The 26,364-nt window shown below is 34.6% G+C and overlaps 1 protein-coding gene and 1 non-coding gene across 2 annotated transcripts in view; both read left to right on the top strand.

Annotated features, from left to right (window-relative positions):
• The window catches only part of DCC (DCC netrin 1 receptor), a 1,008,917-nt gene that overhangs the window by 911,907 nt on the left and 70,646 nt on the right, over positions 1 to 26,364 (top strand). The window contains exons 20-22 of the mRNA XM_006919890.1: positions 3,114 to 3,308; positions 9,470 to 9,502; positions 24,927 to 24,992. Of these exons, the coding sequence (XP_006919952.1) occupies positions 3,114 to 3,308; positions 9,470 to 9,502; positions 24,927 to 24,992 (294 nt within the window). The remainder of the gene's footprint in view (positions 1 to 3,113; positions 3,309 to 9,469; positions 9,503 to 24,926; positions 24,993 to 26,364) is intronic.
• On the top strand, positions 26,218 to 26,336 carry LOC112469392. The gene has a single exon (XR_003042615.1). It is a non-coding gene; the product is annotated as a 5S ribosomal RNA (ribosomal RNA).

Below are 26,364 nucleotides of genomic sequence, written 5' to 3'. Positions count from 1 at the left end.
CAGTTCTTTAAACTTTCAGGTTCATCATGCACTTAAAACAGCCCAAGGAAACTTTAACAATTTCATTAAATGTCATGAATATAAAACTGATATGCTTCCTGGTGAGGGGATTTCATTTAATAAGTGAGTTTCAATACCTATTATGTGAAGACTATTTTATTAGTTTTTTTTTTTTTTTGAAGAATAAAATGTAATATAAGATATGGCTCCTGAACTAAAGGAATGTTTTTATTCTTTTGAAGAGATAGGACACAGACATAATAAAAGCTAAAAAAAAAAAATAAAAGCATCGAGAATACCAGGGTCTTCTTTTCAATAGATATAATTCTTTGGGGACAAGAATGGCTACTGCTCTGGCTCAAAGAATATTGGGAGATTTTATTGATGTTGATCGTGGATACTGAAGTTATAAATGAATGGACCTCCATTAGTCAGAAACAACTGTTTTATCCAATGAATACTTCACAATCCCTTTTGAAGTATATAGTCTTCCGATTTTAATATTAACCAGAGAAAAATGTCATACAACCTTTATGAGTTTTGCAGAATTTTTTATCTTGGTCTTTTATCTTATCCTGAGCCCTCTGCATTTAAGTCCTTCATATCTGCAGCATCAACATCTTAACAAATGCCAAAAAAATTCGGATTCCAAATACCAACTAAAGTAGTGATTCCTGACCATACATAATCGCAGAAATCGTCTGGGGTGCAGATTACCAGGGGGTTACATTTAACCCATTGTATTATTGATTGCTGTGTTACAATACCACCACAAAGTTAACAGCTTAAAACAACGCACATTTGTCATCTCACTGTTTGTGTTGGTCAGGAATCCAACCACAGCTTAGCTGAGTACTCTGCTTTAGACTCTTACAAGGCAGCCATCAAGTCTTTAGGCTAAATGGATGTCTCATCTGAGGCTTGACTGGGGAAATATTTGTTTCCAAGTGTATGTGGTTGTTGGAAGGATTCAATTTCTTACTGGGCGTTGATCAGAGCCCATCTTCCATCTTGCAGCATATTCCATCAAAATCAACAAAGAAGTCTATAGGGTCTGCTAGCAAAACAGAAGTTATAATCTTATGTAACATAATCATGGCAATGATACGTCATCACAATTGCTGTATTCTTTCAGTTAAAAGCCAGATTTAGATTCTGTTTACACTCAGCCAGAATAGATTACATAAAGGTTGTAACTACCAGGAGGTGGGATAATTGCTATTTCTACCTCCCTCTTATTCCTCACTCTCTCCATCCAAATCTTACTCATTCATCAAGGTCAAGTTTAAGCTCCACCTAACATATGAAAGCTGCTTTCTGCCATACCTATTAAATCAAAATGTCCTTTCTTGAGATCTATATTTGGTAGCTTGTACCCAGCCACCAGGTAATTCTTATGATTAGGCAGATTTGGAAAACACCCAACTCGGGAAAAAGTGAAAGCAAAAGCAAGAGATGCAAGTTTTCAGCATTGATTTTAATTTAAGAGAAATGGACTTCTGGATCTTGGAGTTTGCAACATTGCTTAATCCTACAGAATCACAAAGAAGAAAGATCCAGATCATTGTCTAGAATGCATCCCCCAAACCTAAGCATAATTCTATAAATCTCTGTGAGATTAAGTAACGAATGATTTTAAAAATCATATAAATGTTCTTATACTTTATTGAAGTGTATTGCAAAGTTTACAGAAAGAAATGCTCACTATAGAAGAAGCTTTCATATGTTAGGTGGAGCTTAAACTTGACCTTGATGAATGAGTAAGATTTGGATGGAGAGAGTGAGGAATAAGAGGGAGGTAGAAATAGCATAGTAGACTCGGAGACCTACCGCAGTCTTCCTGGAGTAAGGGTTTGTGCTGAGATTTAGGTAGTGTGCTTGGTTATTTTGTAAGGGAAGTGGATCTGAGTCAGAAAACCCTATGACATAACCATTGAAAGATCTATGTGTGAGGGTCCCCTGTCCAGATAAGACAAGAAGGACTCTTAGAACAAAGGAAGGAATAGGTGAATCAAAGAAAGACCTCTGTTTTTAAACATATGAAATACAAAGAATGTGTTCAATGCATAAGAATAGAACTAGGGACATATGTGGCCTATCTGATGCAGATATCATTGCAGAATTTTGACAGAAATGGAGCCTACCACTATATTCATGTAGCAAAACATCTATGATAAGCTCTTTTACAAATTCATCCAATAGTGTAATACAAAATTACGAATTAATGCTTTTAGATAAAAGCTAGCTTACATATTGGCTAAATATAATGTTAGAATATGAATATCTTCAGGGTTACCTGGATTTGTGTGGGTGCATTTGAGACTATCACCACTGAATACCCTATTAACATTCAAGTAACATATCCCTTAACACAGAGTGTAAATGATACAATCAAATGATAGATTCTTAACATTTGAGATATTAACTAGATAAACTGCAGTTATCCAGAAATATCTTGTCTTTTTTTTCCCTAGGTGGGATGGACTAGGGGAAATAGTGTTAGATTTTTTTCATATGGCAGTAGAGGACATTATCCTAGCCCTTTTACCACCTAGCTTGGGTCATCCTCAGCTTCATCACCTGTGAAAGGAAGACAACAGTGTCCCTGCTAACCTCACAGAGTTATTACAATAATTATATATCATTATTTATTTTTATAACAATTTAAGCATATATAGCATTTTATATTTTTCAGTGTATTTTTATTATTTAAGCACAAGCCAAAATATTACGTATTTTCATTATTGGAATATGGTGAAAATTAAACAGACTTGTTATCTATGTCTTACATTTTTTATCATGCTTATATATTAGAATAAACCAATAATCAGAATTTATAGGCAGCAGAAACCTTGAATTTTTAAATATGACAGATATTTTTCATTTCTAATGGCTTATTCCATTTTTAGGTTATATATATTTAAGCAATTATTTATTTAATCCTTGCAATTAAAAAAAAAATCATTACTTGCTGGACCGAATATTGTGGTTTACAGATTGTGGACCTATAATAATCATTGCAAATTACATTTGGGAAACATGGACGTTTGGAAGCAGAAGAATGGCATATAGGAAGAACACTAAACTAAGTTTGCATTCATCTATTTATGCAGCTTACATCTTGTTTTATACCTTGGACAAGAATATACCAATTGATGACTGGATTATGGAAACAATCAGTGGTGATCGGCTGACTCATCAAATTATGGATCTCAACCTTGACACTATGTATTACTTTCGAATTCAAGCACGAAATGTGAAAGGAGTGGGGCCCCTCTCTGATCCCATCCTCTTCAGGACTCTGAAAGGTTCGAATTATTTTCTACTATTGCCTTTCTTATCCTACGGGATTGTTATAAAATAGTTTTGGAGTCTGTTTTAGGAATTGCCCTGTACCATCTCTATTGGCAGCATGACTACAGTGGACATTCCAAATAAATTGAAATGTACATTAAAACCACAGTGAGATATAACTTCGTATGCCTGTTGGCATAGCCGTTATCAGAAAGACAAGAGATAGCAAACGCTGGCGTGGATGTGAGAAAAGGGGACCTGTGCACTGTGGGTGGGATTGGTGTGGCCACTGTGGGAAACAGCATAGGGGTTCCTCAAAAAATCAGAAGTGGAACTACTATATGATTCCCACTTCTGGGAATGCATGGAAGGAAATGAAAACCCTGTGTGGATACGATATCTGCACCCTCATGTTTATAACAGCATCATTATTAAAATAGCCAAGACATGGAAACAACCTAAGTGTTCATAAATGGATGAATGGATAAAGACGTTATTGGGTTCTGTTTACACTCAGACAGAAAAGATTACATAAAGTTGTGACTACAAGAATTGAGGGTTATCAAAGACACTTTGAATGTCCTTTCTTGAGATCTATGTTTTGTAACTTGTACCCAGCCACCAGGTAACTCTTATGATTAGGCAGATTTGGAAAACACCAAACTTGGGAAACAGTGAAAGCCAATATAGACACAATGGAATATTATTCAGCCATAAAAAATAAAAAACTAGGGATTCCTACTATTTATAATATGGATGGGTCTCGAAGGAATTGTGCTAAGTGAAATAAATCAGACAGAGAAAGACAAATACTGTATAATTTCACTCATATGTGGAATCTAAAAACAAGGAAGCAAACAAACAAAACACACCAAACTCATAGAAAAAGAGATCATATTTGTGATTTTGAGAGTGAGGGGGAATTGGAGGAAGATGATCAAAAGATACAAATTTCCATATGTAAGATAAGTACTAGGAATGTAATGTACAACACAGGTACTACAATAACATTGCTCGACAATATATAGGAATTGTGTTAAGAGAGTGGGCCCGAAGAGTTCTCATCACGAAGAGATTTTTTCTCATTTCTTTTTATTGTATCCATATGAGATGATTTATGTTAACTAAATCTGTCGAGGTAATCATTTCACTATATATGTTAATCAAACCCTCATGCCATAAACCTTAAACTTATACAGTGATATATGTCAATTATTTCTCCATAAAATTGGAAAAAATAAAAAGAATTAAAATGTACTTTTTTATGCTGAAAACCATCATGTCAAAGAAAGATCTAATGTATTATATTATTATATTTTCTGCCATCAGCACAAGGCAGACGTTTTAATTTGACTTTCTTTTGTAATCTTCTTGGAATTTTTATATTGATTTAATGTATACTGATTCTATTCAAAATATAATGGAACCCTTTAGCCATTTTATGTAAGGGCACAAAAATTAAAAAGTATTGAGTTATGTGAATGGCATACTCTTGCCAACTTTAAATATTTTCTTTCATTAACTATTGTCCTTATATATTAAAGGAAATTTTGAGATGGCAAGACAGAAAATCCCAAATTAAATGAATGTATTTATTTTAAGGATCAAGAGTAGCAACTACAAAAGCAAATCTTGCAGAATGATTAGAAGAAAACACATTCTTGCAAGAATAAAAATCAGTACTCATTTTAAGAATAGTTATATGTGTATACAGAAAAATACTAAAGCTCAAGAATAGTAACTGCATCAAAATAATTTTCATGTAAGTTCTTTCTATTTTAAAGCACAGTATATTTTTCTGGAGGACAAGTGGTTTCAAGAGCCTCTATTATTTAGCAATTGAAAATAATTCAAATGTTTCATAGCTGATATTTAAAGATGTATATTTAAGGTATGTATGTTCTAATGAAAGATAGTTAGCTCTTAAATCTATGACCACATTTTGCCTATATATTCTGGCTGAAAACTTGATAATACATGATGGCAAACAACTGAAAAATTAGAAACACATGTCTGACATTTTCATCCAGTTATTCTAAGAAGAGTCATAGAATAACTATATAGTCTATTTCTCAATTCTCCTAGGAAAGGTACCCTAATAAATAGTGGAGTTTCGACTTCTGGTGAGTGAGCTATTCAAAAGCTGGATTTGGTCACAGATAATCTGAAAATCTGCCAGGAACACACAAACAAGCATTCAGCCTAAGACTGCATGTTCTTAACAACAGAGTATAAGTTGGGAGGCAGACGGGAAGGAATGAGCTAATCTTTGTCTATCCAGATTTTTAGGACTTCATGTCTAAATCAGGTTTCACTCAAAATGAGCAATCGAAAGGAAATTGGTTATTCATTTTGTGGGAGCATGAAATGTAGCTAGATAGTGTTTCACAAATGCTTCATCTTTATCTACAGGCAGGTGCCAAATTAATTTCATGCTCACAGTGTGTGCCAACTAGAGATCTCAGGGAGGGTTTAAGATGACTTAAAGCATCCAAATGTATTAAACAGCAGAATGACGAATTATCACAGGATTTGCAGGCTATGCTGATATCCATCTTGTAGATTATTTAATGAACTCCATATCTCAATTGGTACTGTTTACCATAAGTGCCCTAAATTCATCTATGAAATGATGTTCAGAACTAAGAACAAATTCAGGAATTTGTTATATGTCATAACAGTTCACAAGCATTATTTCTGATATCGTGATTTGAATGTTTACTATTATTTACCCTAGTATCATTAATAGCCATTTAGATATTTTAAACAAATCTTGCTCATATAGTAAAATAAGTTTTAGATGTCTTCAGTGCACTTTAAGTTTTCAGAAATATTGATATTGCCCATCTTTATCTATAAGTGATATTGTACACGTATGCATTTTACATGTCACTTACAATGACAAATGTCCTAAGGTGAATAAATTACTCATCATAAGAGATTTGAAGCCACAGTGAACCAAATCTACACTAAAGACATTAAATCACCACAGTATTGCTCTCTGATTTAAGATTTTCATTTTCCTAAGCTGCTTCAACACATAAGGCTACTGTTCATCAGAGCATAACTTTGTGTGACAGAGAGTAAGGTTTATCTGTTGTCCTGAATCTGAGAAAACTCTCAGTAGTCTGCTGGGTAACAGGCAAGTGCTTTGTCGTAATCACGCCTCCGACAGGTGTCCACAAGCTTCATTCTTTCATATTAAGTCTTTGCAAAAACAGAAGCATTTTCTACTAGAGACTATAGTTTTATCTTTTTTTAGTTTTAGCCACCAGCCAGAAGGGTTCAGAAAGCTCAATCAGTAATCACTGGTTAATTAAAAGGACATTTATAATTAAAAAGAGATTAAGTTACTATACTCTTATGTACATGCATATATGTGGTATATCTGACTCTTTCCTTGGAATGTTAATTAAAAGACTCTTGAATTGATTCTCTGACCACATAGGACTCTGCAAATACCTACCTCCCTTTCTCAAATCCTCCCCCTTGCAATATCCACACATTGTAGGACCCTTGGAAGCTTTGTAAGGGTCATGTTTATCTCTGCCTATCACAGGAGTCATTCCAACAAGTAAAGTAAGCTTCTCCATGTTTCCTATCAAGTAATAGGGAGGAGAGATGTTCTGGATGGAATGGACCAAAGAGGATTTCGGTGGAGGGATGACGTCACCTCCCACACACAAAGAAGCAATGAAAGAGCAGTAGAGTAGGGCATTTTCCCTGGGCATCCTTAATCGTCATTCTGAAAGGTACATCTCTCACACCCAAGAATATAGAACTCAACATTCAAAAACGTTTTAGTCTTCAAATTATTTTGTGACAAAATACATGATCTTTTTAATAACTGACAGGAGCCATTAAATTACAATAATTTTAAGCCAGTGTTTGTCTTTAAAAAAGTAACTGTTAGAATATTTTTGGTCCCTGTTGGGAAATACTCTTTAGTAGATAGCCTTTCCTGAGACATTCGATATGTCTCAAGTTCGGTTTAGTCTAGGTTTGCTAACAGTATAACAAATCCAGAAGATAAGAATGAGAATGAGATTGTCCACCATAACAAATATTATTTGTCACTTGCTAAAACATTTATTAGACTGCAGATAATGCATGTATATAATTAAAGACAAAAAAAAAAGAGATAAAGAGTGGAAATGATATGAGATTTTTTTTTCTTTTCTTTTTTTTTTGATATCATTCCAAACAGTTCCCCCTAAATATGTGATGTTGATTATGATAGTTTCTCAACTGTGTTCTATTCTGTCTACCAAATGACCCTTCCTGGATTGTGTAATCATGTGCGATCCTGACACATCCTTCTTCATTGTTTACTGGAGAACTGGTGTGGGCACTTCTTACAACATAGTGTAAATTAGAATTCTATCTATCCCTATCTATAAAGTACAAATAATTTAGTTACCTATCAAAAGCACTTTTCATCAATAAACCCCTAATACTATAATAAAATATATTTTGAGAAGCTGTTAGTCTTCAATGTGTAATGGGAGAGAAAATCAAGACAAAAATTAAATTGTAATAATTAGGTTAGAAAATATTAGATTAGATGGCATGGTGAATTTAAAAAAAAATGTTTGTTAAATCTTGAGGAGATACGGAGACATTTATAAAACTTACATAAAGCTTATAGAATCTTAATGTAATAAGCACTCATGTGTATACCACTTTCCAAAGAGTCATTCGGAATTCAAAGTCTTCTTATTAAGATACCTTTCCTAGTTTACCCTTTTCACAAAATATATCTACGTAGTATTTTGAAATAAATTATAAATGACCTCTGGTTTAAAAACTTGTCCGATGATGTGACCCTAACAAATCTTGTTCATCTTAAAGGTGCTTTTGTTGACAGCATCATTTTTTAAGTATTTTGATTTTATGTATTCCTTTGGACAATTTGTGTTTCTAAATTTAGAAAAGGAAGGACCAACACCTGTAAGACTTTAAGATATTTCTCAAAAAATGATGGATTTGCTATGAAACTATCACACATAATGAAAGAACTGACTAGGTAATAAGTTACTGCTCATGGGAATGCTATTACATTTTTCTCTGTGTGAATTTAATGGAGGTATATACAAGAAGCAAACCAGCAAGTATAGGAGCCTATGTGTCAAGTTCGACTGTAATTGAGTGAGTTAAATATGCTTGAGGACTCAAAGCTCCAAAAAAAATAAAAAAAATCTAGTCTAGGTGAAATCATTCTAATTATGGAGATTTAAAGATCTACAGTGGTCAAAATGTCACACAATTTCTATAAGACCCTTAATATTAGAGATTTACCTCCTATATAGTTATCTTTGGTTAATAGAAAGTAAGCCACCTTTAAAATTTTTAGAGATATTTTTAAATTTAAAACAAAAAGTCACAGATATAGACAACAGGCTGGTGGTTGGTTACCAGAGAGGCTACAAGGTAGAAGGAGGCCAGAATGGGTAAAGAAGGTCAGATATATGGAGACAGATGGAAACTACGCTTTTGGCGGTGAGCATACTATAGTGTATATGGATATCAAATTATAATGTTGTAGACCTGAAATGTATATAATGTTATTAACCAATGTTAATGCAATAATTTTTTTTTTAATTTTAAAGAAACCAACAAGAAAAAAGAGTCATTTTTCAGAACATTACTCATAACTCAACTGAAGTTGTGAAAAACCTAAGACTTTTCTTCACAAGGTCTAAAAATTTATCAAACCATTTAGATTAAACCGTATTCATGATATTCTATTATTTTACCCTATTCATGAGCGAATTGGTTGTTCTCTTATTGAAAAAGAAATGGATACAAAAAAATAGATTTATTAATTTGTTTAAAATATACGGGTGAAAATGACTTGGTAATTGTGTGAATTTTTTTCACTGTTAATTTATTTTTTATTACATTTGTATGATAATTATTCTGAATTTATGTTTAGAGGAATGTGATAAATGATATGTTTTTAGGAACACATTTATACAGCTAAACCATTATTTTTGATTTTTCTTCTAATTATTTAATAAAAATAATCACCTTAACTTTGATTCCTTATCAATTTAATATCAGCAGGACATTGGCCTTCATATGAGAACTTACTTTAAAAAGCTGTTGATTTAAAATGTCAGCTTCCTTGCGGGGAACTGTCAAAGTCTAATAATATTTCTTTTTCCCCCCACAGTGGAGCACCCTGACAAAATGGCTAATGACCAAGGTATGGTGGCTCAATCTGTCATATTTTTCCCTCCTTGAATCAATTCTGTCTGTTAGAAATGTCAGTCATTATTTTGTATTCCTCTGTCCACCTGGGCCATACACCTGATGAAGCAGACACTGGCTAGATAATTAATCTTGTTAATGAAGTTCTGCTTGGCTGAGGCTGAGGGTCTGATAGGGAAGATGTAAATTTTCATGAGAGGAAATTGTTTTGTCTCTATTCTGAAGGACCAATTAAAATGTCAAGCTTCTTTGTATGAAATAAATTTTTAGTCTCTGTCTGCACTTCTGAATAATTCACATTAAGTATAATTAAGCTCAGCATAATTTTCAAGCTGCTTTTGCAACCTTTCATGAGCTGTGGATTAAAGTTCTGTTGCTCTACAGAGAAAAACCGTAAATCATGTGTGATTTTCCTTTACAATGAGCTTCTTTTAAAAATAAAAACAAAGTTAGGTCAACTTTTTTAGGGCATTACTGTTGTTCACTTTGAAGCCAGAGCACTCTCATTTCATGAATCAGATGCTGGTTTGACTTGGAGTATTTTATCCTCTTTCCACTCTTTTGCTAAAAGCTGATTTGTATAGAGAAGCAGGGATGGTTTCACACAAAAGACAATGGAGATAAATAAGTTATCCATCAACTCACAGGTAGATATGAATTTGTTATTACCATGATTTGTAGAGTGATAAATTAGGATTCCATTATTTTTACAATAAGGATAATTAGTAGAATGCTAGAGGAGAAAAATAGGAGTTTATGGGTTTTATTTGGGGGGGATATTATATGCTTTAAAGAAGTAGGAATTTGGAAATACTCGAAACTGGTTATAATCAGTGTTGGTATTTGTTGGTTCAGAGTCTATAGCTTGTGTAGTTTGTCTTCTGCTTTGGACTTCTACTGTCAGCAGAACCTGCTTCAAGCATCATGTCTTGTAAGGTCCTATGTTGTAGATTTGGAGAAAACATTCTTTTCAACAAGAATACTTTTTAACTTTGACAAATATTAAGCATCTGGTTGTTAAGGCTTGCTAACAACGGAAGGTTGCCTACATGAGTGGCGTTTTATTTGATGATCCTGTGTTCAGGTTTATATCTGGGTCCTTTTACCATGCCTCTGCCTAACAGAACATGGCTAAGATTTCACACACGGAGTAACAGAAATGGTACAGTGCACAAAAATATCTACCCAGAGCATTTTCACTAATCGCCAGCTACTCCTGTTTGTTTCTACTTCAAATATTTTCATAAGATCAGTATCTACTAAATAGTAATATTTGTAGACCTATTAATAATGAGTAATTATCAGTTAGCATATATTTACTTAGATAAAGTAAATGTTAGTGTTGGCCAAATCCAAAGCTGGAGTGATTAATTAACAGAAGTGGTTTTAGTATTTCAGTTATAAAATAATTAAAACAAACTCTCATAGCTTTCTTAACGTAAATGAATTGGGAACTTCTGAGGACAAGTAACTTCTAATTTTTGAAGTTGTATTTAGAAAAATAGAGAGAGAGATAATGAGAGAAAGCACACAAAAAAATTTTAAGTAGTTGAACCAGACAAAATGTTGCATTATTAGTCCCTTGGATTACACATGCCCAAGCTTCTTAAATGGATTTCCAGTTGTCTCTGGTTCATTTTAATTATTTTTTGCTGTTTTTTTTAATTAACTTTTTTAAACTACTATTTTAAGCTATCAAAAAATATATGTGTAAATAGATCCTTTTATATAACAAAAGAGAGTAAATTATTCCCCAGTAGCACTGATCATATACTCTATGGATTTTACTCAGATTTTCACTTCGACAGTGAGATCAATTGTCAGGAATCCCCAAGAATTATTGCCAGTGGCTGAGTCTTTAATATAGTTGGGCAGTTGTTCCTTTTCTTAATCTAAGGTTACTTAGAATGATCTCATCACATATTATACCACTTGGTGCCTCATTCAATCACAGTTGGTATATACTTGGTCAAATGGGTGGGTTCTAAATTCCACATCAAACTTAAATCACTTGTAAAATTAAGGGGGACTGATGATATATAATTTAGTGGTTAAAAGAAATATCTTCATATTCTTATAAAGAAAGCATATAAAAGCTTTCTTTATATGGCCATCAAAAGCTATTTATAAACAAAATCAGTTTGCTGAGTTGATGACCAAGTGCATGAAAAATAACTCAGAATAAAGATCTCTCTAAGATTAATAAAAAATCAGTTTGCTGAGTTGATGACCAAGTGCATGAAAAATAACTCAGAATAAAGATCTCTCTAAGATTAATAAAAAAAAAAATAGGAAAAGCCTATTTTGAATGTTTCTACACTCACCACAGAGCAAATCAGTTTATGCTTTATTGTGCTCTCTGTTAGACCAATTTGCCCCTTGCCATGGCAAAATGATCCCACTGTTACATTTATGACAGGTGCTAAATTTCTGTTGAGAGAAATCCCCTGTGAGAAAAAATTTAGCACCCTGTGTCAAGGTCAACCTTGCAAAGATGAATCCTACTTAGACTTCATCTTACGTGAGAGAAATTGAGAAAAGTTTTTAAAAAATAACTTTGTAGGATCTTGTCATAATTACTTTTCCTTGGAATCTGATATCTGCCCTGGAGAATATAATTGTGGAAACAAAGTCAGTAATATGATTTGGGGAAAATATTTTCATCTGAGTAATAGTGGTGGTAGTAGTGGCAATAGCATGAGTATGAAAACAGTAGACAATTTGTGTAGCACTCCTTTTCCCTTTATGTGATTGTAAATTGATTATATCTAGCATTTGCTTAACCCTCTAATCACAGTCTACTCTATAATTTCCCGTTTTTGCTGCCCCTTATTTCATGTTCCAATTCCTAATTATTTCTCTAGTCTCTTCCAGGCACAAGTGGCCAACGAGTTTGACAGTAATCGTGAAATTTTAGAGATTAGGTAGAGTTTAATTTTTCGAAAGGTCAGATAGGTTTGAGAAATTGTATGAGCTGTGTGCAGTGGATGCAAAGGGTATAGAAATGCTGTGCCTTGGATTCTTTTACTTTTTTTCTTTTCCCTGTTTTGGTAAAAACCCTGTTACGTTGTGTCTGTATGGACATGTATAATGGTAAAATGAATTTTTATGAAGCCGTTACTACCACTTACTGTTCTAAGAGCTTAACATGTATTGACTCCTTTGATCCTCATAGCAGTACTGTGGGAGAGATACTATTGTGGTCTCCATTTCAGCGATGGAGAAGTCGAAGCTCAGAGAGTTTAAGTGACTTGCCTAGAAACACACAGCTAGTAAGTTGCAAGGCCAAGATTCAAACCAGGACAACCATGTTCCAAAACCCCTATTTTTAATTACCAAATGTATTAATCACATGTATGTTACATAAATACATACATAACCACACACACACTTTTGACATATACCTCTAAAGTTTCTATACCTAAAGTTTGTTTGCAGATATTTTTCCCAATACCAGTTTTTTCTCCCTCAACTCTCTGAATAGTCTAAAAAACAAAAAAGCAAAGAGCTTTCAATCTGGGGGGCATCTTGTTAGTGGAAAGTCATAGCATTAAGTGTATATGATTCTACAGTTCTTTATTTCAAGAAACACAGGGATGGTTCTAATTCCACTCTTAGTTCAGGATGTTAATACAAAATACCCAATTTGGGTGGATTAAGTAATAGAAATATATTTTCTCATAGTTCTGGAGGCTAGAAGTCTGACATCAAGATCTGGCAGAGTTGGTCTCCAATGAGAGCTCTCTTCCTAGACTGCAGACATTCACCTTCACGATGTGTCCGCATGTGTCTCCTGTAAAGACACTAATCCTGTTGGATCAGGGCCCCCACCCTATGACCTCGTTTCACATTAATTACCTCCATAAAGGCTCATATCTCCAAATATAGTCACATCGGGTGTTAGGCAGTGAACAGATGACTTTGGAGGTGGAGGGGACAGAATTCAGTTCATAGCATCCACCTTTAAAAAGACTATTTTTCTTTCACTGATCTTCCTCCCAGGTTTTCAGATAAGGAAGCAGAAGATAGTGTTTCGCCCTTAATCACAAAAATAGAGTTGTGGACAGAGTTGGAACTCAAACATGTTTCTTTCTGACTCCCAGAGCATATAGTCTTTTCACTCTAGACAGCGGCTATCCTTATTAAAAATTTGGCTTTTTGTTTATCTACAATCAGAACTTCTCACAGATGCATTTATAAAATCCTCTTGTTTGGGGTTTGCAGTGATGATAGTATTAATACTAAAGCGTGACCAATTCTCAAAAGCAATCATTAGATCAAACTTTTAATCTAAAAAGATCATTTTCACGTCCTTTTTTCTGTTTATCTTCCAACTCTAGTTCTCTGATTTGAGGTGTCTAAGAGTAAAAATCGGTAATTCTTAGCATGAGCACAAACGTTGACAAGTTCATGTGTGTGTCTATGCCTGGCCACTGTGAGATTACAGTAGATGCTAAGGCCATGACCATACCATAAAGAGGGCGGAAACCTTCATGAAGTGATCGGTAATGGTGCTGAGATGAATCAGGAAGAAAACGCTTGCTTTGAGCATTCTCAAGTGTCTTTAATTCTCCTACAAAACTCCTGCAGAGGGGTTTTGTAAAACTTGAGGCCTGGAAATGAGGCAAAAATTCATAGGCCAGCTTCCAGATCCGGCTGAAGGCAGCCTGCTGAGACCTGCCCTCCCCCTGGGGAGGGGGAATTACTCTCCTCTGAATCATGGCAATGGCTGATAATGCTGTGGCTCTCCCATCGCCAGCCACTGCGTGTATGTGCCAGAGAGCAGTAGAATGGAATCACATGCCTCAAAGTCCGGTTCCGTCCTGCCGCTCTGACCTCCTGTGTGACTTTGGGCATGTGACTGAACTTCTCACAGCATCCTCACCCATAAAACGCTGACTTTAACCCAAATTAACTTTTAGCCTCTCTCAAGATTTAAGATTATCAAGATTTACGATTGGTATCAGAATAAAAACCCAGGTATAGCATCTTCGCATAGGGTAGCATTCCCACTGTAGGTCACTCTCCTGTGCACCTTACATGTTCTATGATATTCGATTCTCATAACATCCTTACAAGTGTAGAAAATGAAATATGATGAGGTTAAAATTAGCCCAAACTCTCACATTATATAAGTATTTAGGCCAAGATGCATACCCAGGCTAACTCGCTTGAGAATCTCTGCTTTGAACCACTCTATAATTTCTGGAAGTTCAGTAAGTTAATTGGTTCCTACTTTGTTATCGAAAAAGTGAAACCTAAATGTCTTCATACTGAGTAGGTTCACCGAGTTAAAAGGTCTGGTCTTTCCTCCGTCCGGTATTCAGGCAAAGTACTTAGTATTACACCCACCATTCTACGCCTCAGCGGTTTTAATCTTATGAATAAACAGAACATTAATTGTTTTCATTTTCAGAGAAATTAGGGTTTTCAAAGCGGTCTAGTCAAGCTTGGAATTTAGTTAATGTAATCCAAACTTTGCAGGGTTTGGATTACAGCAGCCAGGCCACCATTTGAAAAATCGAAACCTTTAGCACCTTTTGATAGGAGCTATTTAATTGAAATTTGAAAACCTCTCTTTACCCTATTATTGTGTGTAGTTTCAACTCATTTTATTATTCAAATGCTTACTCCACCCCTTTGAAAAAGCTATTCTCACCTGTGCCTTTCTCAGGTTCAAAATTTTGCAGTTTTGGAAATTATGGCTATGGTGAAAAAGTAGAGGCAAAAAAAAAAATTGGTAATGTGCTTTTAATAAAGTATTTGAGGTGCTATTCTTTTCCCAGCAAGCAGTCAAGTAGCAGCTTGAATCAACCTCTCAAGAGTTTTTATGTTTTAACAGAGAACTTTGAACAAAAAACACACACACTCAGTACTCATAATAATTGACATAATTCTTGGTATAATTTTAACTTCCTCAGACTTGAAACATAGACATTTTTGTAAACAAGCCCTCAAAAAGATTTCTTAAGCAAGTTCTTCTTGTAAAACTCACTGTGTTCCTGCTGCCCTTCTTTGCTGTAGACATTAGCCAAATTCCAGGTTCCTAGTTTTATTCTCTGCCCACTTCTCTCAGTCCTGAAATCTACGCCATCAGTTCTTATTCCAAAACACAGATGGTTCACTGTTGCTTACAGAATGAAGACAGTTCTATGACATCAAGACCCAACACACTTCTTCTAGCCTCATGACCACCAGTACACCCCTCCGTATATACCACAGTCCATTAGCAAAAGTTCACAAATCATTCTGGGAAAAGTATATTTTTCAACTCCATGCTCTAATTGGTGCCATTCCCTCAGCCTTAGCAATACTTTTCTCTTCCGGGTAAAAGTCCTTATCTTACCTTTCTGATTCTATCCTACCTTTTTCCAAGAAGCCTTGTTTACCTTTCCAGTCTTTTATTTTTCTGTCTGTCTTTAACAACGAAATTATTTATTGCTATGTTGTTCATGTCCTATAGTTTGCTATTTACATGCCTAAACTCTTGGCCGGGTTGTAACTTCCATGATGGCAGAGGACTGGTTTGATTCACATTGTCATTTCCTTCCTTCCTGCACCTCCAGTTTCTAATTATGAACATGTCATATGATTGTTGCCTGGTTGGTCAGACTGAATTATGACACAGATCTTTGGGATAACAGTCATAGTGTAATCTGGAAAGATGGATTTTTCCGTCTACTTGGGAGAACCCAAAAGTAATAGTGCTCATGGCTGTGAGTACTGTATATGTTACTGATCTTGTGGGAGGTGAAAAAGACGTGAAAATATTTTTCCAATAGGGAAAAGGTATCATTACTATTCATCTCTTAAAGCTTAAGAGAAAAACAGGTTCTCTGTGATTCAGGAAATGCAAGTCCCATTTGTAGATTATTCTGACCTCCTGTGCCCTTTTCTTGACCTCTACCCTTCCTGTCATGTCTTATTAGCAGAAATTTATAGACCTGCATTTCACAACTGCTAGTAATTCTGAGTACAGAAAAGAGAAAATCAGAACCAGTGGGTGCTGACGAGTTTTTGAAATTTCAGCTGTTCGAAATTTCAGCTGTGTTGGACTCACTTTTGACAGCTTGCCGTTGACTATTTACCTGGCCTGTGCTGGGTACGACGAAGCAAAAGAAAGAAATATGGTTCCATGGGTCCATTTTAAAGAAGGATGCAATATAGTTAGGAGGAGTATACAAATACTCCCAGCCCAACATGAAAAATCTGAAATGCTAAATCAGGTGGTACCATGTAATATGTATATTAGGGTTTCAGATGAGAAATTACTGTGGGTAAGTAGTAGAAAAGACTTCTTAAAACCCAAGGCTGGACATTAAATAGATGAGTAGAACTTGAATCAACACAAATGACCGCAGAGGGAAAGATTACTTGAACCTTCATTTAGAGAAATCCTAGAATGGGAAAATCAAGAAACTGAGAAGCTGCTCAGAGAGGGAGCATTGCAGGATGTGTTCAGGGGACAATTAGGGCCCCACTGCACAGAATAGTGTGCTATGATACAGAGATAAATTGGTTATGGGGCTTTTGCTGCTCCTCTCTGCTCTAACATAGCAGTTCTCAGATTTTCCTACTTTTCAACACACCAGGAACCTGCTGTTTCTACTGGCCACTGAAGACCAGCATGCTCCCCATTCACTCTTGGCTGCTGACGTTGACCATTTCTTACTTGGGATGGGAGTGGGGGTGTAAGAGTGTGGAATAGGGGAACAAAGGAATATCTGAAATAGGAATAGGAGCTCTGTATCTTCAAAGAGTTTTCTTAGCTTTATTTGTCTACTTCTGCCATATCTTTTGTGAAGTGTCTCCTTCCCCTGTCCCAGTGTTCTGCATGGTTACAAACTGAACTATTTCCTTTCTCTTCCAAAGTCTATCTGGTTCTCCGTGTCCTGTTAAGAATGGACCTACCACCCCAAGTCTCACCCATACACCTAAACCCTCGCATTCACACACCGGGATCAGCTCTCAGAAGTGCTCTAGTTTCTATCCAACTCTCCATCTATTCCTTCTTTTACTTATCCATTCACCACTAATGGTAAAATAATAATTATCAGAGTCAAGCAGATTCAGCCACTTAAATTGAGTAAATTAGTCAGTCTTTGTGAGCCATAGTTTACTCATCTATAAAATGGAGCTAATTATGTCTGCCTCATGGATTCATAATTAATATTATTCTCACTCTATTTATTATAATGGCCTCTTCTAACTAAATTATTCTTCACACTCAGCCGGAGTAATCTTCCTAAAATACACATTTAATTGACTCACTTTTCTGCTTAAAATACCTTCAGTGAATCTTCATCCCCTATAGCATAAATTCTAGATTCTTTGGTAGAGCATATAGGGAGTTTTCTTGATTTATCTCTGTCTTGTCTTTCTAAGCTTACCCACCTCACCCTTCTCTACCTGATAAATTGCCACTCATTCTTTAATCCTCAACTCAAATGTCACCCTTTAAAAGGCTTTTATCTTTTCTCTAGGCAGAAACAGTCAATTATTTTATTTTTCCACTGTGCGATCTCCTTACATTGTTTTAATGCTTAGAACAGTGGGTTTACTCAACACAGTTGTTCACTAGATAGATGGAGCGTGGACCGATACATGAACGAAGAAATTTTGTATTCCAATAGTGTTATTATACATACTAGCAGTGCAGCTAGCAGATACTCAAATACTAGTGTTTTCATACTGTATTTGCAGCTTCCTGATGCATAATCACTTGGAGAAGAGGGAGCCTTCATGTGCTCCTGTTACTTCTCCCTGCCCTGTTCGGCACCTTCGCATATCTCACACTGCCTTTGGGTTGAGCTTGGGGACCATCCAGGTGAAGGAGGTTTATTTGGATTATTCAGTAGCTTTTGAGAAGAGTTTCTCTTTCATAAATCCACAAAAGACTGCCTCATTCTCCATGTCGTAGCTGTGAATGAGCCTACTCCTGGGAAGAGCTAGTCATCCAGGAAAGTGCCCATGTTTAGAGAAATAGGATACTTTTTAGATTTTCATAAAGACAAGACTTCATCTAAAAGTGATTTCTTAGACCTATATGCTGGTTATTATTCCAGATGCACTGTAGGTAAGAATACATACAAGGAAATTCTGGAGAGAGGAGAGAATTCAGAGACTACCCTCAATCACCATATCATTAATATTATTGTCATCGTTATTTTTTATTTTATTAACAATTCAAAACTTGTTAACAAGTTTCATTCTAAACTTATATGAATAAAAATTATAATAACTAATAAACTTATTGGGCTTTTGATACGTGGAAGTTTATGACGTGTGATCGAGAACAGTTGATAAGCTTTTATCCACAACTAGATAAAGGGACACAAACTAATTATAGTTAGTCATATAAATAAGAATGTATAGGCCCTTCTTACCTGAAACAGTTGATAAGCTTTTATCCACAACTAGATAAAGGGACACAAACTAATTATAGTTAGTCATATAAATAAGAATGTATAGGCCCTTCTTACCTGAAATCTTTAAGGGAGCTACCTTCTTTCCTGTGATCAAAAGATCTTGATCTGTTCAGGTCCTGTAGTCCTCTGATATTTACCTTTTAAGTTTTTGTCCATTGTTCCTTGCAAGAGGTTGAGAATAAACAGTGCTAGAATTCATAGAAGTAACCGATGTGCTTCTGAAATAATTACATACATACACACATACATACATACATACATACGTACATACATACAGATTTCTTCTTTTCTCATTGGCTGACATTTATCATCATGTTCAGGAATCCAGGTACCAGTTGTCTGGCATAGCCCTGCTTTAACTCTGGTGCTTACAAAATGTTTATACATTATTTTTTCTACTTTAGAATATTGCTCAGGCAACTTTTCTTCACCTGTATGTTGCCAAACTCTGCAAAAAGACTACACAAGTGCCTCAAGAGGTCAAGACCCAGAATCAAACAGATCTCAGCCAAGAGCCAGGAATTAGGGGGTTCGTTTGTTTAAATCTTTGATGTATAGGATAATTATAATTTCCATTTTGTCCAGGAGTATCCTGATTAATACCTAGGTCCAAGCATAATTGACATAATTTCATTCTTAATGTGTCTTGATTTTCAAAATAACTATATAGTCTGTCTATTCATGACATTTGTGTATGAAATGATCATCTTATATTTTAGATTGACTTCTAAGGATTCTTAATCAATTTACTTCTCATAGTCTAGTTTATTCATATTTCTGGCATAAAGGCAGAAATTAGAACTCAAAAGAACTGCCTCTCATGGTCAAAAAGCAGACAGACAATGGCACGTACTGTTCTTTTGTACTGTATCTCTGACTCGGTATGGGTCACCAAATACATCGCCATTTCCATAAAGTATTGCTCTTAAACTTGCCACAGGTGGCAGATAAAAGGAAGTGTTTTGAAGAATGGAAGGCAAGAAGGATTTGTCGAGCACCAAACCTCAATATATGGCAGGCATGTTAGCTGCCCTTAACATATGAACCAGTTACATTCTACTTTCTTTCCATCAACAAACTTTCACGTTAATTTGAAAACAATGTATTGAACCTTAGGAAAGGGTGAAAAGAGCTCATTATGTATTTTCTATTAATATATGTTCAAAATGTCCTAGACATGTGTTATGATTTTGCTTGTTTTTTAGATGTCCTGATGCCTTTGTTCAAAGTCAGCTGTATTATCAACTGCATGATAATTTGATATCTGAGTTTTCCAGCCTCTGAAAAACCATATGCTTTAAATATATCTCAATATGACCTGTGTATTAGACAGTAAAGCTGTATTCAGGTGGCATTAATGGATTATCTTTATCCACTGGTATACAAGACATAAAATCAATGCAGTTTCCTTTATTATCACCAGAATTCTTTTCAGAGAACCAATTCTAACATCAAGAAGACATATCAGTATTCTGCATCCTTGGGAGGCTATATTGAATGCTTGTTAGATGACCAATCTGTCCAGGTGATTTAGATCATGGGTCACATGTTTTTTTCTTAGAATTGATTATACGGGTGCCATTCTGGGGAACTTTCTGTTATTTCCATTCAGGTAGATGGATTAAAGAATACATTAGAAATACCACATCAATTTTGTCCATGTCCTCTGCAAATTAATTTTCTATTTACTCTTTCCTGAACTTAGAAACATTCACTCAGAAAAAAAAAAAAAAACAAACAAAAAAAAAAACAGATACTTGAAATGAAATCCCAATCAAATTAATCTTTGGTAGGTGCTGAAAATTTTTTATCATGGGAAATATTCTCCATCTGCCTATGTGTGCTAAAAGTAGGGGTTTAATGTAAATTTTAATGTTGTTTCATTTTATACACACTACACACTTCACAATAAAAATATAGAAACAATATTTTATGTGATATGTAAGTAAGAACAAGAACATATAACTTGCATAAGAGTGATAACTTTGTTTGCATTATTTACACATTATGAAGCATTCTAGCTCACGTTAGTCACTCATCAAACACTGAAAACACAGTACATATGTCACTTTGGTAAGCACCAAGAAATATAAAAATAAGCACACTTCCTAAAGGAAGTCATTGTCTCTGCCCGTGTTTCCCTCAATCCACGCAGCAGGTGGCAGGGAAATCAGGAGACTGTCTTTTGCCCAAGGGAGTCTATGTCTCTCTCCAAAAAAAGATGCAAAGCCTTTTTATGCGATCTACCCTTTAGATAACATATAAAAAGTAACCCTTTAAATTATTCTGTAGTTTACTATACTTTACAAATGCAGATCAAGGAACAAAAAATTTTTAGTTTGGACCTACCTTAGAACTACTTAAATAAAATAAATTTAAAACTATGTAAACTATTTTGAATAACTCTAAAAAGCCACTGTCTTCCTCATTTTTAAGTCAACCACGGGCTTGTTTCTTTTGTTTTATTTTCCTTTTTGAAACCACCATTTACTGGTTTCAAAACCTAGGGAAAAGTAAAAACATTTGCTTTAGTTATCAAAACTTTCTGCAAGCAGTGATTTTTTGATGAAATTATCCTAGTTGTTTAAGTGATATATAAATTCATTACTCTTTATTATCTTATTTCTTTTTCTCACTTCTATTTTTTCTTCTATTAGGAAAATATAGGTAAACAGTAATAGAATTCTTTTTTATATTCTGCAGATTATATTATTTCTTGTAGTACATTTTGATTACTGTGTTTGTGTAAAATCATATTACTAGTAATTTTATTAAAAAGAATATTCATTTCCAATTTTTAAACTACTTTGCACTTCATTTAAATAAAAAACCTGTATACATTGAAATTATATTATTTTTACAAATGTTATTTTAAATTTCCATATTTTCACTTATTTGAATTTTCATTTTGAAAAATATTAGACATTTAGTATAGTATGTGAAAAAAGAAATTTGAGAATTTTAAGATCAATATAATTAGGGAACATATAACACTGAAAGTAATATGTTGTTTTTTATGTGCATGTAGTTCTCACAGTAATTCTAGATAAATGAAAATAAATTTTAATTAAACGTAATGGTTATTTTATTGCAATAGATGGATTAACTTATTCTTAAAACTTTAAAGTTAAAGTAAATGGAAAACCATCTGCAATTACCTAATACTAACCCTGAGTAGGCCTGTGTGGGATCTGGTTACAATGAACCAGCTCTGTCTGTCATGGCTGGATGCATATCAGATATATCTTTTTATACTACCCCTTCTCAGAGGATCTAGAATTGTGCCTTGCATGTAGTAGACACTTAATTTTGAATGAAGTATGTTTTATGCTTCATTAATAAAATTAAGACCTCTGAGATCAGACAGTAGTTTATATCTTTGTGTTAACTGACTTTCCATCATGCAGAGTCTAATTAGTCTTCTGTTTCCCTAAATCGGTGCTTAAGAAATTAACCAAGTTAACCAAACACATCCAATATTTCATCCACAGCGAAAAGCCCTTAAAAAGCCTATGAAATGCCAAACAATAACAGTATGCTCTTTAGTCTCCAGTATCTATAAGTTTTTTTTCTTAACTTCTTATTTTCCCATAAAGGATGCCTTTCTGAAATATAAAAGACATTTTAGAGAATAGAAACATAGTGCACAAAATTAATATTTGGTTTTCACATCGTTAGATGAAGAGCTCTCTGATTCATCACTATCCCAGAAATGAGTTTTGTGTTTTCTTACTGAAGTGGTGCAGGAACTCTAAATTACCATAAATCCAATCTTGCTTGTTGATGATATCAAGTTTCTTTAAAGTACATTCTATTGGATATGGTAAGAGTTACTTAACTTTCTTTTCTAGTACTAATCTAATTATAACCAACAAAAAGTTAATCAGTGTCAATAATATTCAATTGTGTGAGTAGAATACTCAAGCTTTAAGCTACCCTCTCTTATTTAGAAGGTATTTCCAGACTTCCTTTATCTTACCCAAAGCTCTAACCATATGATATCTGATTTTCTTCTACATATTAAAATTCACAATGTAATTAATAGCCTTGCTAAATCAAAAGGGTGCTATGCCCATAGAGCTTTATGCCTGAGTAATACATGGATGTGCTCGTGGGCTTGTTTTTGCATCTTCCCACAAACTAGCTGGGAAAGTGAGAAACTTCATTAAAAAGACATTTGTTAGGATGCTAGAGGAAAAGGAAAATCCTCCACAGGCTATATACCCAATTTCCAGCCAATACAGGATTACTCCCCACAGGAATCATTTATTGCTTTACTGGCCTGAGTGATGGGGCTGTTAGCATCTTTTTTGCCTGACTGCTTTGCAATCTAGTTGCTTTCAGATATGGGAAAAATCATCTTAATATTCATACAGAACTTCTGTCTCACTTCATTTCTTCCAACATTGATCTTACAATGTCCCATGGGCAAAGCTTATCTCTGCTCATTGAGACTCCGAATGTGTTGAGTCAAACAAGCAAGGTATTTGGAAAAAGGGTTAGGCTTTATCCACATTTTATTCGACCCACTGAAATTTTCACAATTGCTGCTTATTTCAGTTCCTCCTCTCGCCACTCCCCACCCTGTACCAACCACAACCCCCACACAGGAGCCTCCACCTTAATTTCCACTTCTTTGTATACCCACGGTCATTGGCCAGCATATTTTAAATGTACCAATTTATCCTAAGAACAGAATGCGATGTGATTGCATTAATTTATGCATTGCTTGTTGGAAGCTTGACACCTTAACTTCAGCTATGACTTTATATCAAAAAAAATTTTTTTTAATTGTGAATGTATAATCTGTGAGCAAGATTTAAGTTGTTTCTTCGCTACTATTTTGTAAATGATATCTTGGGAAAGGTTTGGTAAGAGGAATGTTGGGTCTGCAAAAGAAGTCATAAGAGTAGAACTTGAAAGTCTTAAAGAAGAAGAAAACTAAAATCTATACATGTGAGAAAACAACCTATGTTATTGTAGCTGACTGCCCAGTTGGCTTCCTCTTCATCATCCACTGATTATAACTGCTTTCAGAAATTAACTCCCTAAACAAAATGGAGAATTATCTGTATTCTTGTATGTGTTTGCATATAAATTCAAATGTTTTTCTATAAAAGATCTACCTAACAGATATTCTAGAACTCAAAATCTAATCAAATAATCTAGAAATGTACCAGTAGAAAAAGAGATTACCTGTGGCGAAACACCACTAAATTTGGATGATAGCATAATTATTTCTAGTTAATTTTGGACTCAATTCTAGATAAATACTACTTTTACAACTGTTGGAAACCTAATGGAAGTCAGTGTTTCCAATTATGTGATGATACTAATGAAGCCTTCTTCCTTTCCTGGTGTGTTTGTAAGAAATATTCAGACCACGTGCGTTGTGACATACCAGTCTCACACCGTATCTAATACCTCATTCTGAGGCACTTATTTGGTGTATAACACGAAGACTACTCAAAGCCCTTGATAAGATGAAATGTGCTGTCCCTTTGTACAGTAATAATGATAATTTGCCACAAAGTCATGCCAGGTGGGCCACAGTGTGGGCAGAACCTCCGGTAGCATAGAGGAAGAATGCTCTCTGCCTGTCCAGGGACCATGACCAGCACCCCCTCCATCCTGAGATGTTCAGGAAAGTGGCATTTAGACTAGTACTGCTATTGTACCTTTTAATGACTTTTCAACAAGAATGTTGGGGTAGGGGAGGAAGAGGAAGGAGCAGCTTTTCAGAAAGGAATTGAATTGTGTAGTTTAATAGCCCATTTTCGTGACATATTTTTTTCTCACACAAAGAAAATAACATTTTCTCACAAGGTATAACGGTATTAACATTCTCAGGCTGTCTTTGAGGTGGCCAAATCTTGTTCAATTATTTGTGTATTTTAAAATACTTATTATTTCTGTCTGTTTTTTTTTTTTTCATTTATGCTTTCATATTGTATATCTGCTAACATTCTGATATGCTTCTCTAATAAATAGGTCGTCATGGAGATGGAGGTTATTGGCCAGTTGATACTAATTTGATTGATAGAAGCACTCTCAACGGTAAGTATATAAATTAGGTCCTCTTGGATTAGTTATATTAAATGAGTATTTCTTGAGTGTCTGAGGCAAATTTGTGATTGACTGCAAGTGCCAAGACCTCCAGATTTAGGGTCCTAGTGGAAATAATAGAAACGTGAAGTTACTAACAAACCTGTAACTTATTCCATCAGGATACAATCCTGAGAGCCAAAAAGCACACAAAACGGAAGTCAGAAAAGCCCAAGCATAGAGAATTTATAAATGACACAGGGCTGTTAAATATTTAGATTTTAAAGTGTTATATGTATTTCAAATGTTTCCAAAGTTTTAATTTTATTAGAGAGAGGTAATAACTAAGATAGAATGAACTCAAACCCACCCAGTTTCATAAATTGATGTTACTGGTAGTTTTTGCCTAGAGAGTATGTTTCCTCTCCAAAATCCTCTAAAACCTCATTGCTAATTTTCCTGTACATTGTCAAGATGAGACATTAATTTCTGCTCATCCTAATGGAGCATTCATACATATCTGTTGGCTTTGACGATGACCAAATGGAGGTGATTCTAGAACTGTATGGAAGAAGCAGGTTGGTTTTAGAGATGTCTTCTAGAATCTTGTCCTGAATATTGCTGAAACAAAAACTTTGGGAAGTTGGATTAATACTAGCCAAACTCCCAGGCACTGATGTATATATGATAACTTCCTTCTATAAGCTTTTAAAAATATGTTGCTATGGCTGTTTGTCTTGATTTGCTAAAAACGTATTTCATATATTCAAAATAAAAATATCAACACATGTACCCATCACCAAAGTTAAGATATAAAATATTCAACATCCAGTTGAAATCTCTTGTATGTCTCTACCTTATCACATACTTTTCTACCATGCCCTCCATTTCTCACTGTGATGTAACATTCTCTCAAATATGGTGTTTATCATATATGTATATGTATCCCTAAACATTATATTATTATAATTATAAACATTTATAACTTTATAGAAATGGCATCATACTATATGTATCCTCCTGCAGCTTGTGCTTATCTTTAACTTTGTTTTTAAGATTTATTTACATATTTGCAAATAGCTCTCCTTCATTTATCTTTGCTCTTATATAGTATTCTGTGTTATGACAATAACATGATTTATTTAAGCAGTTTAGCAGATTTTCATGAGAAATTTGATTAATGAATAGCTTAATATACATTTAGATATTGTCTGCTAAAAAAAAAAAATACATATAAGTCTACAGCCATGCCACCCTGAACAAGCCTGATCCCATCTGATCTCGGAAGCTAAGCAGGGTCAGGCCTGGTTAGTACTTGGATAGGAGACCACCTAGGAAGACCAGGTGCTGTAGGCTTAAAAAATAAAAATAATAATTAAAAAAA

The sequence above is a fragment of the Pteropus alecto genome, unplaced genomic scaffold, assembly GCF_000325575.1.
Source record: "Pteropus alecto unplaced genomic scaffold, ASM32557v1 scaffold146, whole genome shotgun sequence".
Taxonomy (NCBI): Eukaryota; Metazoa; Chordata; class Mammalia; order Chiroptera; family Pteropodidae; genus Pteropus; species Pteropus alecto.
The sequence above is the reverse complement of the archived record's forward strand: the minus strand, read 5'-3'. Positions and strand labels throughout refer to the sequence as shown.